The sequence below is a fragment of the Arvicola amphibius genome, chromosome 3, assembly GCF_903992535.2.
Source record: "Arvicola amphibius chromosome 3, mArvAmp1.2, whole genome shotgun sequence".
Taxonomy (NCBI): domain Eukaryota; kingdom Metazoa; phylum Chordata; class Mammalia; order Rodentia; family Cricetidae; genus Arvicola; species Arvicola amphibius.
In genome coordinates this window covers 146823884-146839501 of record NC_052049.1, presented here as the reverse complement: position 1 = coordinate 146839501, position 15618 = coordinate 146823884, and the positions used below count along the sequence as shown (strand labels likewise).

Below are 15618 nucleotides of genomic sequence, written 5' to 3'. Positions count from 1 at the left end.
ATTTTAAGAACTTAGACTTTTCTCTACAGTAAGACATGTCTGCTTCTGGCAGCACCAATTACTTTAGAAAAAGGTTGATGGGCATTGAAGAAACTTGTTACGGAATCTGCCTTTAATGTGCCAAGACTAGCCATTTGGGCAAAAATTGCTCTTGCTTGTACTGCTTGACAGTATATTGTATTAACTGGATGTGCAGGACTCACAGAAAAGTGACTGCTGAACTTTTGAGAAGATGGGTTCCTGCTTCACAGAAGAAACTGTCAGACATTCTGCAGGACACAGAGGAAGGCAACTGACAAACTTTGCCAGTATAAGGCAGAGAACAGCTTTTAAAATTTTCTGTTTCATTGATATGTCTGCCAAGCTGGGCAGTGGTGACAACTTTAATCCTTTAATCCCAACACTCGGGAGGCTGAAGCAGGCAGATGTCTGTGAGTTCGAGACTAGCCTAGACTAGAAGAGCTAGTTCCAGGACAGGCTCCAAAGCTACAGATAAACCCTGCCAGATATTCTCGGCCTATTAAAATGGATGCCCCAACATTACAGACGATCTTTGGGTGACTGTTCAGGCGATAAGATCTGTTGTTTCTAGAAATTTGGAAGTTGCTTACAATGCACTTCCTGTTTACTTAGGTAATATATCCTTCTGGGGTCTTTGATGGAGTTGAAGACTTTGTTGTATGTAATTTTACTATGTTAAAAGTTAAAAACCTTCCTTTTTATTTAGACAGAAAAGATGAAATGATGAGGGATTCCCCTCTGTATGCTATGAATGTTTTATTACCAGTGGTTAATAAAGAAGCTGTTTTGGCCTCTGGCAGGGCAGAATATAGGTAGGGGGAAAACTAAACTGAATATATAGAGAAAGAAGGTGTAATCAGGCTGATGCCATGTAGCTGCCGAAGGAGAAAGATGCCAGAACCTTACAAGTAAGCCACAGCCTCGTGGTGATACACAGACTAATAGAAATGGGTTAAAGACGCAAGAGCTATCTAGAAATATTCCTGAGCCATCAGCCAAACCGTGTTGTATTTAATATAGTTTGTGTGATTATTCGGGTCTGGGTGGTTGGGAAACAAAGCACAGTCTCCGTTTACAAATATGCATGTGCAGGAACAACATGCATTTGATTCAGTATTATCCAGTTCCAGGCATCTACTGCTGGGCTTCGAATGCAGTCTCTTCAAATAAGGGACTGTTTGTAACTGTCACATTTCAAAGGGTACCTAAAGAAGGAAGACATTTAAAATGATGGGCATGTGAGTGGTGGTACATGCATGTAATCTCAGCACTCAGGAGGTCAAGACAGGAGGATCAACATTTGAGTCATCTTAGGCTACACAGCAAGTTCAAGGCAGGCCTAGGAAACATGGTACCCTGTCTTGAAAACCTCAAATTTACCTGATACTTATGTATTTTTCTGAAGATTCAGCTGTTGATTTCTGATGGTTTCCTTGCTCCTATCAGGCTCTATTATTAATCTTGCCACAAAATCTCAGCAAACACTGGATGAATAATATAGATGTGAGTATGGCCTAACACCATCATACATAACACACAATATACAGACTCAGACTAGAGCTACAATAACCCTAGGGCTCATAAATATCCAAGTAACTGTCATTCACGGTGGAACAGGTAACACAAAACCATAAGGGGGCAGAAAATGAAGAAACGTTAATGCAAACGCAGTCTGATTTTCCCAGGATGTCAGCCAAAGTGTTATGGGTTAAAATGTAAAGATGGACAAATGGCTCACCTTTTCTCTGTTAATGGTTTCACACTTCCAGAAGGGGATCTGTGCTTTTCTGAACACAGTACATCCAGATAACTGTTTGTATAATATAAAACTAAAATACTATCCAGAAAGAAAAAAGTTAACTTTTTTTTTATTGCAAAAATCCACAATTTTGTTCACAGCATCTTTTCAGTGCATGATAACATCTGAGCAAGCATTAGACTCTTCACAGATGCTGGTGCAGCAACATCACAGGTGATAATTGTCTTCTTGTTTCTGTCTTCTGCAGAGCTGAGGGTTGAACCCTTGATCTTGTACATGCTAGGCAAGCACCCTACCACTGAGCTACATCTTCAGCCCCAAAAGTTCTTTTTAAATTAAAAATATACATAAAATCTTTTAGTACTACCTTAATGACAGTGAAAAAAAGTTAAACAAGGTTAAAAACTATTGCTTTTTATTAAAGAAAGTATAAAACATAGAATTCTACATTTATAAACACTATTATTTTAAGAATCAACCAAGTCTCTTTACATTGATGATGTATGTTTGAACAATTCCACTTTGAATAAAATCTTGAATCCTGAAAAACAAGCGGAGGGGGGGAAGTTACTATTTATAAATTTCTTTTTTTGTTGTTTTGCTTTTTTGAGGCAGGGTTTCTCTGTATAGCCCTGGCTGTTCTGGAGCTTGCTCTGTAGACCAGACTGGCCTCGGAGATCTGCCTGCCTTTACGTCCCAAATGCTTTATAAAGGCATGTCCCACCACTGCCCAGCTCAAAATTCTTTCCAGTTTTCAAAAGGGCAGTGTGATTACATCATATAAAATATACATCCAACTATTTTCAAGTGTGTAGTTCAGTGCTGATAACTATATTCACCGTTGTGCAATTTCTATAGTATTCAATTTACAAAATTCAAACTCTATATCTATTAAACAATATCGTCCACTTTGCTTACCTTACTCCCACTCATCCTTGAAAGCATTAATTTGTTCCCGTGGTTTTTCTTCTTTGAGACAGGGTTTCAGTAAGCTCAGGCTACCCTAGAACTGCTGATCCTGCTGTCTTCACTGAAATTTGATTATTTTACATGCCTCATACTAGATTCATATATAGTATTTGGTTTTCTTTGCAACTTTTTCATTTAAAGCATAATATCCTCAAGATTCACTCTGATTGCAACAGGCCACACACCCTTTAAGGTTGCCTGTCCCACTGTTATGGATGTGATGCACTGTATTAACTTATTCTTGGACCTTTGGGTTGTGTGGTTGGAAATTTATTTGGGCTACCAACTAGCTTCTAAATAAAGACATAGATTTATTATTAATTATGAATGCTCGGCCTTAGTTTAGGTTTATCCCACTAGCTCTTTTAACTTAATTTAACCTGTTTCTATTCATTCATGTTTGCCTCAGGGCAAACATTCTTCATTCTGTATGTTATACTTTCCTGCTTCCTCCATGTCTGTCTGTCTGTCTGTCTGTCTGGCCCCTGACATCTTTCTGACATCTTTCTGGTTTCTCCTTTTCATTCTTTGAGCCTAAATTCTTCCTCCTACTTACCCTCCCTGCTCAGAAGAACCACCTATACCTCCTTCCTCACTATTGTTCAGCTTTTTATTAGACCAATCAGGTGCCTTAGGTAGGCAAAAGAGCAAAACTATCTTTACATAATTAAACAAATGCAAACAAACTTAGTGAAGCAAATATTCTGCAACATAAACAAACATGACACTAGTTTACATAGTGTCACACATCTTTGAATACTTAAATATTTCACAACAGGGTTCCTTCTAAGAGAGTAGTGCTGTTTTTTAAGTAGGCATATATTTTTGAGATCCTGCTTCCTATTCATTTTGAATATATAACCAGAGGCAGACTGGTGACATCAGATGATTGCTAAGGGACACTAGTGTTTCCCACAGGAGACAAGTCACCTACAACCTCACCCGCAGTGAACAAGGCATCCACATTTCACATGCTTGCCAAAACCTGATACTTTTTGATAGTTATTTGATAAATATATAAATTACTTCTGGGCTGCACATTCTGTTATGTACCTGTAACCCCCTAGCACTCAGAAAGCTAAGGTAGAAAAGCAGAAAGGTTGCGGATGTGAGGCCAGCCTGGGTGGCATATGTCTAAAAAAGGTTTATTAACATGACTTTGGTAATAGGTGAAAAAGTAAGAATTCATCATTTATTATGTTACAGTTCTTAGAGATTATGCTGACTGTAATACATACACCATCTGAACCTAGTTTTGAAGGACAGAGGTTTGCTGGTTGTGGTAGTACACACCTTTAATCCCAGAATTTGGGAGGCAGAAGCAGGCAGATCTTTTAGTTCAGAACCAACCTGGTCTACGTAGTGAGTTCCAAGACACCCAGTGATACATAGAGACCCTGTCTCAACAAACAAAACAAAAAGAAAGACAAAGATCTGAATGTCTATACCATAAAATCTTACCTGTAGCACACGAGTAAATTAGTGAAACTGTGGCTTCCCTTGAGGTTTCCCCATTTTTTTTTCCATCTCTCTTTTTAGTTTACTTGCTTTGTATCTCTCAGCCATTAAGACAAGTTCCTCTGGGATACTCTGAAATTATTAAATGTGTTATTAGGATTCTGAGTTCCTTCCTTCCTACAATATGCTGAATAACCTTTAAATTGTTTCGGAGAAGCCCACAATCACAAGACATCTTTCAAAAAAAGAAAAAAGAAAAGGTCTTTCTTTGCCAGTTAAGTCCTAAATATATCTAAGCTACAGAATCATGTACGCATCCTTCTTCTACTCCGTTTCTATCGTTTCCTAGCTGCCTAACAATTCCTTTAACACATTTTTGTTTTTTTTTTATTTTATGTGTATGACTGTTTTGCCTACATGTATATTTTGCCTACCACTTGTGAGTTTGATGTCTGCAGAGGCCAGAAGGGGGATTCTTTGGAACTAGAATTACAGATGATCATGAGCATCATGTGGGTGCTGGGAATTGATCCGTGTCCTCTGGAAGTATGCTTTTAATTGCTGAGCCATTTCTCCAGCTCCATCATGTTTACACACACACATACACACACACATTTTTTGATGTATTTGATTTTGTGTATGTGTAAGTTCAGGCTCAGGCCCATGGACAACTCTTGGGAGTCAGTTTTCTCCTGCCACATTGAGGGATCCAGGGATCAAATACAGGTTGTCAGCCCTACATGTACATGCCTCTACCTGTTGAGCCATCTAAATAATAATCCTTATATACATATATTTTTAATTGAATCATAAAACAGTAGGCTTCTACTATATGGATTTTTTTTTTTTTTTACATCCTTCATTTTGGTCAACTCTCTCTGTCTGCCTCAGTCTGTTTTTTTGAGACAGGGTTTTTCTGTGTAGCTTTGGTTGTCCTGGAATTCACTCTGTAGACCAGGATGGCCTTGAACTCATAGAGATAATCTTACTGCTGCCTCTCAAGTGCTGGAATTAAAGGTGTGCCACCACCACCTGGCTCCAACACCCTCTTTTAATGGTATCATTTCTCGTGTATTCTGTCTCACACGGAACCCTCCACGGCTATTCTACTGCTCACTCACCTCACGCTCTCAGTCACACACTGCCATAGCTCACACTCACCTCACGCCCTCAGTCACACACTGCCATAGCTCACACTCACCTCACGCCCTCAGTCACACACTGCCATAGCTCACACTCACCTCACGCCCTCAGTCACACACTGCCATAGCTCACACTCACCTCACGCCCTCAGTCACACACTGCCATAGCTCACACTCACCTCACGTTCTCAGTCACACACTGCCATAGCTCACACTCACCTCACGCCCTCAGTCACACACTGCCATAGCTCACACTCACCTCACGCCCTCAGTCACACACTGCCATAGCTCACACTCACCTCACGTTCTCAGTCACACACTGCCATAGCTCACACTCACTGCCATGTCACAACCCTCGTATTAGTGGTTTGTTATATATCTTACTTGCCAAGCAGGGCCTTCAGTACCTGGCATAACATACAACTAAAACATTAATATAAAAATTTCTGTAAGTTGCAAATTCTTACCTGATTTGCTCTTTCCAGAATATTAATCAATTCAGTGGCAACCCTCCAATCATTTCTTGTGATAAGGGTAATTGACATACCAGTTCGCCTTTAAAAGGAAAAAAGTTCATGTAATTTATTTTATACCATGTACTCCTAATTTGGTTAATACAGAAAACAAGAAGAAAAACAGGAAACTTCAACCTTTACACATATGTGTTATAGAGTAAATATCACATAAACTGCAATTTAGAATCTAAATAAAGTCATCTCTTTGCATTCAGTGGAGTTGGCTCCAGGACCCCATGAGGACATCAAATCAGAGGATACTCAAGAGTCTTCCATAAAATGGTATCACATCTATGTACTGTCCTGTATAATGTAAATCATACCTAGATTATACTTACTATATGCGTACATACACACTCTACAAAAACAGATGTCATAATTTTTTTTTATCTTGGGAACAAAGACAAGAAAAAAATCTGTGTTCACCACTTTTTTATTTTAATTTTATGTACATTGGTGTTTTGCCTACATGTATGTTTGCATGAAATGCCAGATGCCCGAATAGGAGTTACAGACAGTTGTGAGCTGCCATATGGATGCTGGGAATTGAACTCAGAACCTCTAGAAGAGTAGCCACACAGGTACTTTAAAAAACTATATTTGATTTATGGTTCATCAGGTCTGAAACACAGAAATTCTGAGTTTGGAAGGCTGATGGAATTTTCAGCTCAATGATTCAAGAGGAATGAAAAGGTACTCTTCTCATGTTAATGCAAATCTGAATACTTTGTCAATAACAATAAAAGTAATAACTGAACACATTCACTGCTGGAATACCGCAGGCTTAAAACATTAGCATGAAATTCAAGAAGCTAATTCAAGAAGATCACAAAGTTCAAAGCTTGCCTGGGCAACTTAGTAAGACTGTGGGTGGGTGGGTGGGGGGAGTACAAAGAGGCCCAGGGATATGGCTTAGTAATAGACCACTTCCTAGTATGTGAGGCCTTAAATTCCAGCCCCAGTACTGAAAACAACAACAATAACAACAACACCCCCAAACACACAGAGGTTAGAGAGATGGCTCAGCAGTTAATAGCACTGGCCACTCTTCCAGAGTCCTGAGTCCCCAGCAACCACAAGACGGTTTACAACAATCTATAATGGGATCCTATACTCTCTTCTCATGTGCAGATGAACATTCAAATAAAGTGCTCACCTATGTAAACAAATCTTTTAAAAGAACAAAATGCTAAGTAACAACAAAAACAAAACACACAAAACCTACAGACAACAACAACAACAAAAAACTTAAATTACGAGAAGCCAATAACGGTGGGATCTAGTTCATCCAGATAAAAAGGGATAAAAGAGTCAATAAGGGTCTAGAGAAGAACAGAACATTTACAAGAGAATAAAATGGGTTTCTGCGGGGAGTGAAGGGAATCCAAAACCAGACTGGCTTCTCTCCTGGGTTGACCCAGCTGGCTTACCCCGCTCTCCCAGTGCGTCCTACTCTGTGTACATATTCTTCAATGTTCCGTGGAAAATCGTAATTGTAGACATGAGTGATATCATGAACATCAAGACCTCGAGATGCTAAGTCAGTAGCAATAAGTATTCTCACTTTACCTAAAGAATAAAAGCAAATAAACACTAAACTTGTCTGGTAACAGCCAGTCGAAGACATGTGAAATTTAATTGTTTTTAGTATTTAATTAGATATTATTGCTTATAGTGAAAGTAGAAAAGACTTTTATTTTTTTAGTGGTCAGGGAGGAAGGGGACACCCGCCTAGCCAGCCAGATCAGCCGAATCAACCCTGGCGATCAATGGGGTGACAGATGCCGCAGCCAGGTCGCCCTCACATCCGAGGGAGACTTTTAAACTACTGGCAAGTCACAACACCACATACCACAGTTCAGCAAATGGTCTTCTCCTGAACTATCTGAACAATGTGGGAAGGATTAAGAGGTGTGGCCTTGTTGGAAAAATGTACATTACTTGGAGAGGGTTTGAAGTTTCAGCCTCCCACTATCCCCAGGGCAGCGCTCTGCTTTATGAGCTCTCTGCTGCTCCAACACCTTCCCTGCCTGCTGTCAAGCTCACGATGATGGTGATGGGCTCCAGATAAAGCTTTTCTTTTATAAGTTGCCTTGGTCATGGTGTTTTAATTAACAGCAATAGCAAAGTAGCTAAGACATACATCTTTCAGGGAAACTAATACAGTCTCAACTACAAGTTACTATTCTGATGTGACTCATTCATGAATTGGTCTTTGTAGAGTTATCTAGTTATTTCTCAGAAGCAGATTAATATTCAGTCTATTTTGGGTTTACAAGGTGAGGACAGACTGAGAAATAGGAAATATCACTCAGTCAAGCCCAGGTACTGGAATCCCCGAAACTGCAATAGACAGCAATTATAACTCACCTGTCTTAAAGTTCTCTAATGCTTTCTCTCGGTCACTCTGTTCTCTGTTGCCATGCAGAGACTCCACTGATATGTGTCGGAGAATCAGGTCACTTGATAAGTGATCAGCACTGAACCAAAGAATAAAGTTAATGAACTTAAGTACTTATTCTAATACCTTCATCAACTAGCAAACAGTCTTTCAACTTCCTCATTTGAAATTTTATATACAGAAACAGTCATGAGTAAGTCAGCTGGATTGCTGATGATAAAGAAAGCACAAAGAAATACCTACACAGCTTTTCTGCTGACAAACACAATGACTTTATCTTTAGGTGACATATTCTCTAGGAAGGTTTGGATATGAGTTCGTTTCTCTTCTTCTGTGGTGAAGATTATATTTTGCTTCACTGTACTTACAGCCTAAATAATTCAGAGATCATAGTACATTAGCACCACCCACAAATGGCTCAAAAATGCATTTATAATCAGCTAAGACTTTGAAAATAGAAAGGTAGTGAGCATAGCAAAATTACTATTTCTACTCAACACTTACAGCTCAGTCTTTGATTTTTATCACTTATTTACCCACACTGAGTCTGGGAACACATGAATGGTTGGCAGGCATGCTAAAAGCTATTGCCTACTGTTGTAAGGACAACCATCAAGTAATGTCATGTTTGTAAGCATTATATTCTTGAACTTTGCATATCAGACTTTCAGTGATGAGGTGATACAACATGAAACTCAACTCAGGAAGTACTTTGTCAATTTAATACAAAATTGACTAGTGTCATTTTTTAAGCATAATAAAAAAAAATCTCTTTAGATAAAAGAGACTAGTAGTACTTAGTCAAAGAATGAAGTACTCACATAGTTTTTCCTGACCGATTCTCACTTTTCAAAGTATTAGTCTATATTTACTATTATTTTTTATGTGTATGTGTGCAGAAACATTGAGTGGGGAGGCCCAAAGTCGACAAGATCTTCCTCTGTTGCTCCCCACTTTAATAAATAAGACAGGGTCTCTCACTGAACTTGGAACTCTCTGACTTTGGCTAGTCTCATTAGTCAGTCAGCTTGTCCTAGGGAATCTGTCTTTGTGATTGCCACATCTGCCTAATTTTTCACTTTGGTTCTGAGGATCTGAATTCCACGCTTGAGTAGCAAGCACTTTATCCACTGAGCCTTCTTACTAATCCCTCTATTTTCTAATATATATAAAAAATTTAGTATATATGCATATTAGAAATATGCATAATATATTAGAAAAAATACTTACACACACACACATACACACACACTCTGTAAACTAATTGAGTTTTTTCCCCTTGTGTTGGGACTGAACCCAGAGCCTCATGGATGCTGAGTATCTACTCCATCACTGAAGTACATCCCACTGCCTTTACCTATGTTCTTTAAGTGTAATTATAAAAAGTTTTAATAAAAATAAAAACAAGCTTACAACTAGATCCAAAGTACCAACATAGACAATCATTGGCTCTTTCAAATAAGATTGTGCAAGACGGCGGACAGCAGATGGCCAAGTAGCACTGGAACCAAAACAAGATACACAAACATCGAAACTTTATTATAACATGTTATCAAATTTCTTTAAGCATGCTGTGTACCAAGCTACTCATGAAAGACATCTTTATGTTCCTGATCTCTGAAATAAGTCAAGCAAATCCACAGTTAAGTTCTGTTGAGCTGGCTAGCTGCAGGCCACTGGACATAACTTCTAAGTTTTTTTTCATTTACTTATTCTTTGTTTATATTATCCAAAAGGTTAAGAATGCCTCTATGACATCAAATAAATTTTTATCTATAAAAGGGTAATAAAAGTTTAGTTGTGTCTCATCCTTTATAAAAGTCAAAACAAACAAACCATTAAAATTAAACATCTATATTTATCACACAGTGTCAGCAAGGGAAATCAAGTGCTTAGGCCCATACAAATCATTTTAAGTATATTGGTCAAAGGCTGTATAAGTTCATAGTTTTCTTTGACATATATAAAATAATGAAATTGGCCCCCTTTTGTACCTTCATACACAATGAAATATAACTACATTTTCTTGAAATGGTAGATAACAGAAAATGAAATGATTTAGTATTTTTTCCACAGCCATTCAACTATCCTTTCTGTAAACTAAAAATTTTCCATTAATACACAAATGCATTTTATTTGATCAAATCTACCCTTTATTACCCTACCCCCAACTCCTACTAAGTTCCTCTCTCTCACCTCCCAACATCAAGCCTACACCCTTTTTCTGTGTCTTCTACACACACACACACACACACACACACACACACACCCTACTGAGTTCAAATGTGTTGCCACATGCATGTGGGTATAGGGCTATCCACCTTAGCGTAAGAGCCTAACAGGGTCCCACCCCTGAAGAAAATTGGCTTTCTACTGGCAAGTGGCAACTGCTTCGAGTATCCCACCCCACGTTGTTTAATCCCTGCTAGGATACTGACTAGATCGATTGTATGCAGGTCTTGTGTAGCAACTGCTCACCATGTCCAGAAGACACTGTTTTAAAGTCCTCCCTGATCTCTGGTTTCTATATTCTTTCTGCTCAATTTTCTGTATATTTCATGAGCCTTGTGGAAGGGCGAGTCATACACTACTCTTAAAAAATATTCAGTTTTATTACTTTAATTACACGCATATGTGTGCATGGGGATATGCTTATGATTGCAGGTGCCCCTACAGGCATCAGATTTCCTGGGAATGGAGTTAAAGGTGGTAGTGGGTGCTCATATGTACCAGATGTGGATGCTGGGAACTGAATCTGGGTCCTCTGCATGAGCAACAAGCATTCTTAATCACTGAACCATCTTTCAAACAAAGAATATGGGCCTAGGAAGAATTATCCTTTATAGATTACACAGACAATCATTGCTTTCTCAGTTTTATATCAGGAAAAGTAATCATAAATCAAATATTTATCTCTAAAGATAAGTGATCATTTATTCAACATAAGGTTTTTCCAAGAAACACAACTTTTATGTAAAACCCTTCGTGAGCAGCTCAAGCAGGTGAAAGCACTTGCTGCCAAGGCTGACAACCTGATTCCATTCCCAGAACCCACATGGTGGCTGGAACCTACTCCTGCAAATTGTCCTGACCTTTCCACATATGCCATAGTGCATACACACACACAAACAAAAATAAGTATAGGTGGGCATGATAGTATATGCCTTTAATTTCAACACTTGGGAGGCAGATCTCTGAGTTTGAGGCCAGCCTAGTCTACATGGAAAGTTTCAGGTTAGACATAACTACATATTGTTTCAAAAAAAGTAACAAAAATAAACCCATTTATTATGTAGGAAAGGTATACTAGTCAAAGATAAAGTATTGATTGTTACATTCAAGAACCTCAAAGTACTTTCAAGTAATGCTCTGAAAGGTAGGTGAGAAAGTAACCTAATAGAATAAGTTTTTAATCTACTGATTTCTATTCTGAATACATACATAATTAGGTATACTTACCTTGTCATAATAGTCTGCCGGTCTGGGCGTACATCTAACAAAATCTTCATTATCTGGGGTTCAAATCCCATGTCCAGCATCTTGTCTGCTTCATCTAAAACCTGTATTCAAAATGAAGAATGTGGCCAATCTCTTTTCTAAACACTTACTTTCCCTATTATCTAAGACATTTCAACTTCTCAAGACCAGAATAAACTTTCTGTGGACAAAGAATGCAGACTGATTTGTTTCACTTGATTCCCAACAGTTTCTATGGCTACTGAATGAGAAAAACCGAATGTCTAACTTTCCTACTATGTTCAACAGAGTGGGAAATAGTTCCAGAATACAAAACCCTACAAAACAGCCATCCCCTCCCCCATTTTTTTTTTTTTTTACAAATTCAGTTCTTTTTCCTCCCAGTATTCCAAACCCTTACTCCATGATTACCAAATAGGTTACACTTTTCAGGTTGACAAAGTTATTCATTTGTAGGTCATTCAATCTTCCAGGAGTTGCAATAATGATGTCTACACCTTTTGAAACATCTTGTATTTGTCCATCTCTATCGCCACCACCATATACACAAACACTTTAAAAAAATCCAGAAGTTCATGTTTAAGCAAAGAACATCCCATCATAATGCAAAATTGCAACTAACCTAAGCATTTCGGTTACAGATAAGATGAAATAAAAGAATCTCATGTTTTTAGGAGTAGCCACCCCATTATGCAAACTATCCCCACTGCCAGCCTATAGTGTCTCCTAAAGAACCATATTTCTACATTTCTGAGCTTTATGACATAGCTGTTGTTAATTAAATCAGATTCCTAAGGTATAAAACTAATGAAGATGTCAGAAGCTATGATAATAAAAGATAAACTCAGAGCAAGAACTTGTGTTGTTATAGCATAGCAGTAACTTAAAATTTTATTTATTTACTTATCTTTATTTTACATACATTGGTGCTTTGACTGAATGTGTGTCTGTGTGAGGTGTCAGATCCCCTGGAACTAAAACTACAGACAGTTGTAAGCTTCCATGTGAGTGCTGGCAATTGAACTGGGTCCTCTGGAAGAGCAGTCAGTGCGCTCATTGACTAAGCAGTCTCTTCAGCCCTATACAGCAGTGATTTTAATAATACAATCTATTTTTGTTTTTCGATACAAGATTTTTCTGTGGAGCTCTGGTTGTCCTGGAATTCTCTGTTGAACAGGCTGGTCTTAAACTCAGAGATCCATCTGCCTCTGCCTCCTAAGTGTTGGGATTAGAGGAGTATTCCACTACTGCCTGGCTATAGACTATGTTTTTTAAGATTTATTTTTACTATTTTTAATTATGTGATTGTCTGCACTCAAGTATGTGCACATAAGTGCATGTGCTCTTGGAGCAAGAGGTGTGGGATTTCCCTGGAGCTGGAGTTCTAAGTGGGTATGTGCTGACTTAGGTATTAGGAACTTGGGTCTTCTGTAAGGGAGCAGGCAATCTTAACTGCTGAGCTAGCTTGTCAGTCCATAAAATGTACGTTTTAAAGAATTAGAAGGCTTTTGAATGTTTACAACTCAAAACATGATATTTAGGAAGCCCAGTGGTGGCACATTTCTTTAATCCCAGCACTAGGGAGGCAGAGAAAGGGAGATCTTTGTGACTTTGAGGCCAGCCTGATACACATAGTGAGTTCCAGGACAGCAAGAGAGACCCTGTCCCAAAAAAGAAAAGTTTGAGGAAAGGTTTAATTCAACATTACATAATTTACACACATACCAAAGCATAACATGGTACTCCATTAATAAACATGATTTTGTTGTGTATCAATTGAAAATTAATTTGTAGAGCTGGGGTGATAGTTCAGGAGCTGAGCATTTGGCAAATATGCACAAGATGGTGAATTTGAACCAAAGAAACACACATACACAATTTAAATAAAGTTACTACAAATGTGGAGGTGAATATAACACTTATATAGAAATGACTTACCTTTTAAGATCACTATATGAATATTTAGAACATTCAGCTTCTACTTGAAGGGCTAATTCCCGGGTTGGTGTAAGGACTAACATGCCTGGTCCATTTCTTTGTTCTCTAGCTCTTTAAAAGGGAAACAATAATTACGTTATTTGTCTCAGGTGCATGGCAAGGTCATTTAGAGCAAGATTTGTAATGATGGTGTCTAAGCAGAAAAGACATGTTTTTACTTTTTGGTGAAGTGTATGATTAAAAAGTCCCTCCTGTAGGCCAGGTGGTGGTACAGCCTTTAATACCAGCATTTGGGAGACAGAGGCAGGCATTTCTGTGAGTTTGAAGCCAATTTGGTCTACAAAGCAGATGCCAGGATAGCCAGAACTGTTACAGAGAAACCCTGTCTCAAAATAAATAAATAAAAAGTTCCTCGTGTAGACTTAATTTTATTAATTACAATTAACATACATAAAAAATAAGCTGCTGGTATAAGTTTCTATAATTTTTATTATAAAGGTAGAGTTACCATAAAATGACAAAAGCCAGAAAATAAGTCACATGCACCACAAATCTACGGCCTCAAATATTTTCTTGTTCATTTAACATTTCATTTGAAATGATACTTTTTCATTGAATAGAACTATATTGGACAATACATTCATAGAAATTTAATTAAACAACATGATTTAGGTCAATTTAGCAATTTGATTCCAGTGTTTTTTATTGACTTTTGGTAGACAGTATCTATTGCTTCCTAAACTGGTTTTATGACCGTATACATCATAAGCATAGTCATGTGCAGCCTGGCAAAAAATAGGCATCACTTTGACCAATGCAAGAAATGACAGAACTTAATTATAGTTTTTGTTATATACTATTAAATCCCTAATAAGAAAATAAAGCCAAGGGAGTTCTTACAGTGGTTGAGAGTCTAGGTGGATAAATCCAGGCATTAAATAGGACAGTGTCTTCCCTGTTCCAGTTTGTGCTACTCCAATAAGATCTATTCCTTGTAGAATTATTGGCCATGCCTGTGACTGGAAAAAAAAAAGATCAATACTAAAACAAGAATCACAACTCCTCTTCATCTGTGCCCGTCAGCTCTAGGTTTTTAAACACATCTTGTTAGTCATTGGCAGTGCTGCAGGAGGTACTGGGCACATGCTTTTAAGACACAGCTATTCCCTAGTGATTTAAACTTCTAACATTCAACAGATATTATCTGGAGGAGAGGGATGTTCAATGAAATATTGGAGTTAACAAAAGCATACCTGAATTGGTGTAGGTTTTTGAAAGCCTGCTCTTTTAATGTTTTCCATAACTTCTGGGTAACTTTGAAAGGCATCTTCAAATTTACAAATAGGGTTAGGGATAGGACGTTTCTCACCATCTTTCAAGTCATCACATGTTATATTAAAATTTTCTTTCCTTTATAGAAAATACAAATATTAGTGGATTTGTTCAATTAGCTTGAGAAAGAAAAGCTTTCTTTCTTTCTTTCTTTCTTTCTTTCTTTCTTTCTTTCTTTCTTTCTTTCTTTCTCTTTTTTTTCTTTTTTCTTTTGGTTTTCTGAGACAGGGTTTCCCTGTCTAACAGTCCTAGCTGTCCTGGAACTAGATCCTGTAGACCAGGCTGGCCTCGAACTCACAGGAATTCACCTGCCTCTGCCTCCTGAGTGCTGGGATTAAAGGTGTGCGACACCATGGCCTGGCCCAAGAAAAGCACATTTCTTACAGTCGGTTCAGGTAATAGCCAGAAAGTCATCTGTGACTGATTAAAACCAGATTTTAAGGCGATATAGACTAAGAAATGGAGGGATGGACATGGTGGCACACAACTGGAAGGCCAGCACTTGGAAGTGGCGACAGAGGACTCAAAGTCTGAGGCCAGCTTGGGTTATACACTCTGTCTCAAAACAAATAAGTAAACAAATGGACAGACAAAAAAAGAAATAGG

At 38.1% G+C, this 15618-nt stretch overlaps 1 protein-coding gene across 1 annotated transcript in view; it reads right to left on the bottom strand.

Moving 5' to 3' along the window:
• Window positions 1-2196: 2196 nt before the first annotated feature.
• Window positions 2197-15618, bottom strand: part of Ddx43 (DEAD-box helicase 43) — a 31867-nt gene continuing 18445 nt past the window's right edge. Inside the window, exons 6-17 of the mRNA XM_038323353.1 lie at window positions 14934-15090; window positions 14581-14699; window positions 13681-13791; window positions 12154-12295; window positions 11725-11825; window positions 9679-9766; window positions 8509-8636; window positions 8235-8344; window positions 7295-7433; window positions 5817-5904; window positions 4211-4339; window positions 2197-2321 (exon numbers count right to left, since the gene is read on the bottom strand). Of these exons, the coding sequence (XP_038179281.1) occupies window positions 4229-4339; window positions 5817-5904; window positions 7295-7433; window positions 8235-8344; window positions 8509-8636; window positions 9679-9766; window positions 11725-11825; window positions 12154-12295; window positions 13681-13791; window positions 14581-14699; window positions 14934-15090 (1294 nt within the window). The 3' untranslated portion in view covers window positions 2197-2321; window positions 4211-4228. The remainder of the gene's footprint in view (window positions 2322-4210; window positions 4340-5816; window positions 5905-7294; window positions 7434-8234; window positions 8345-8508; window positions 8637-9678; window positions 9767-11724; window positions 11826-12153; window positions 12296-13680; window positions 13792-14580; window positions 14700-14933; window positions 15091-15618) is intronic.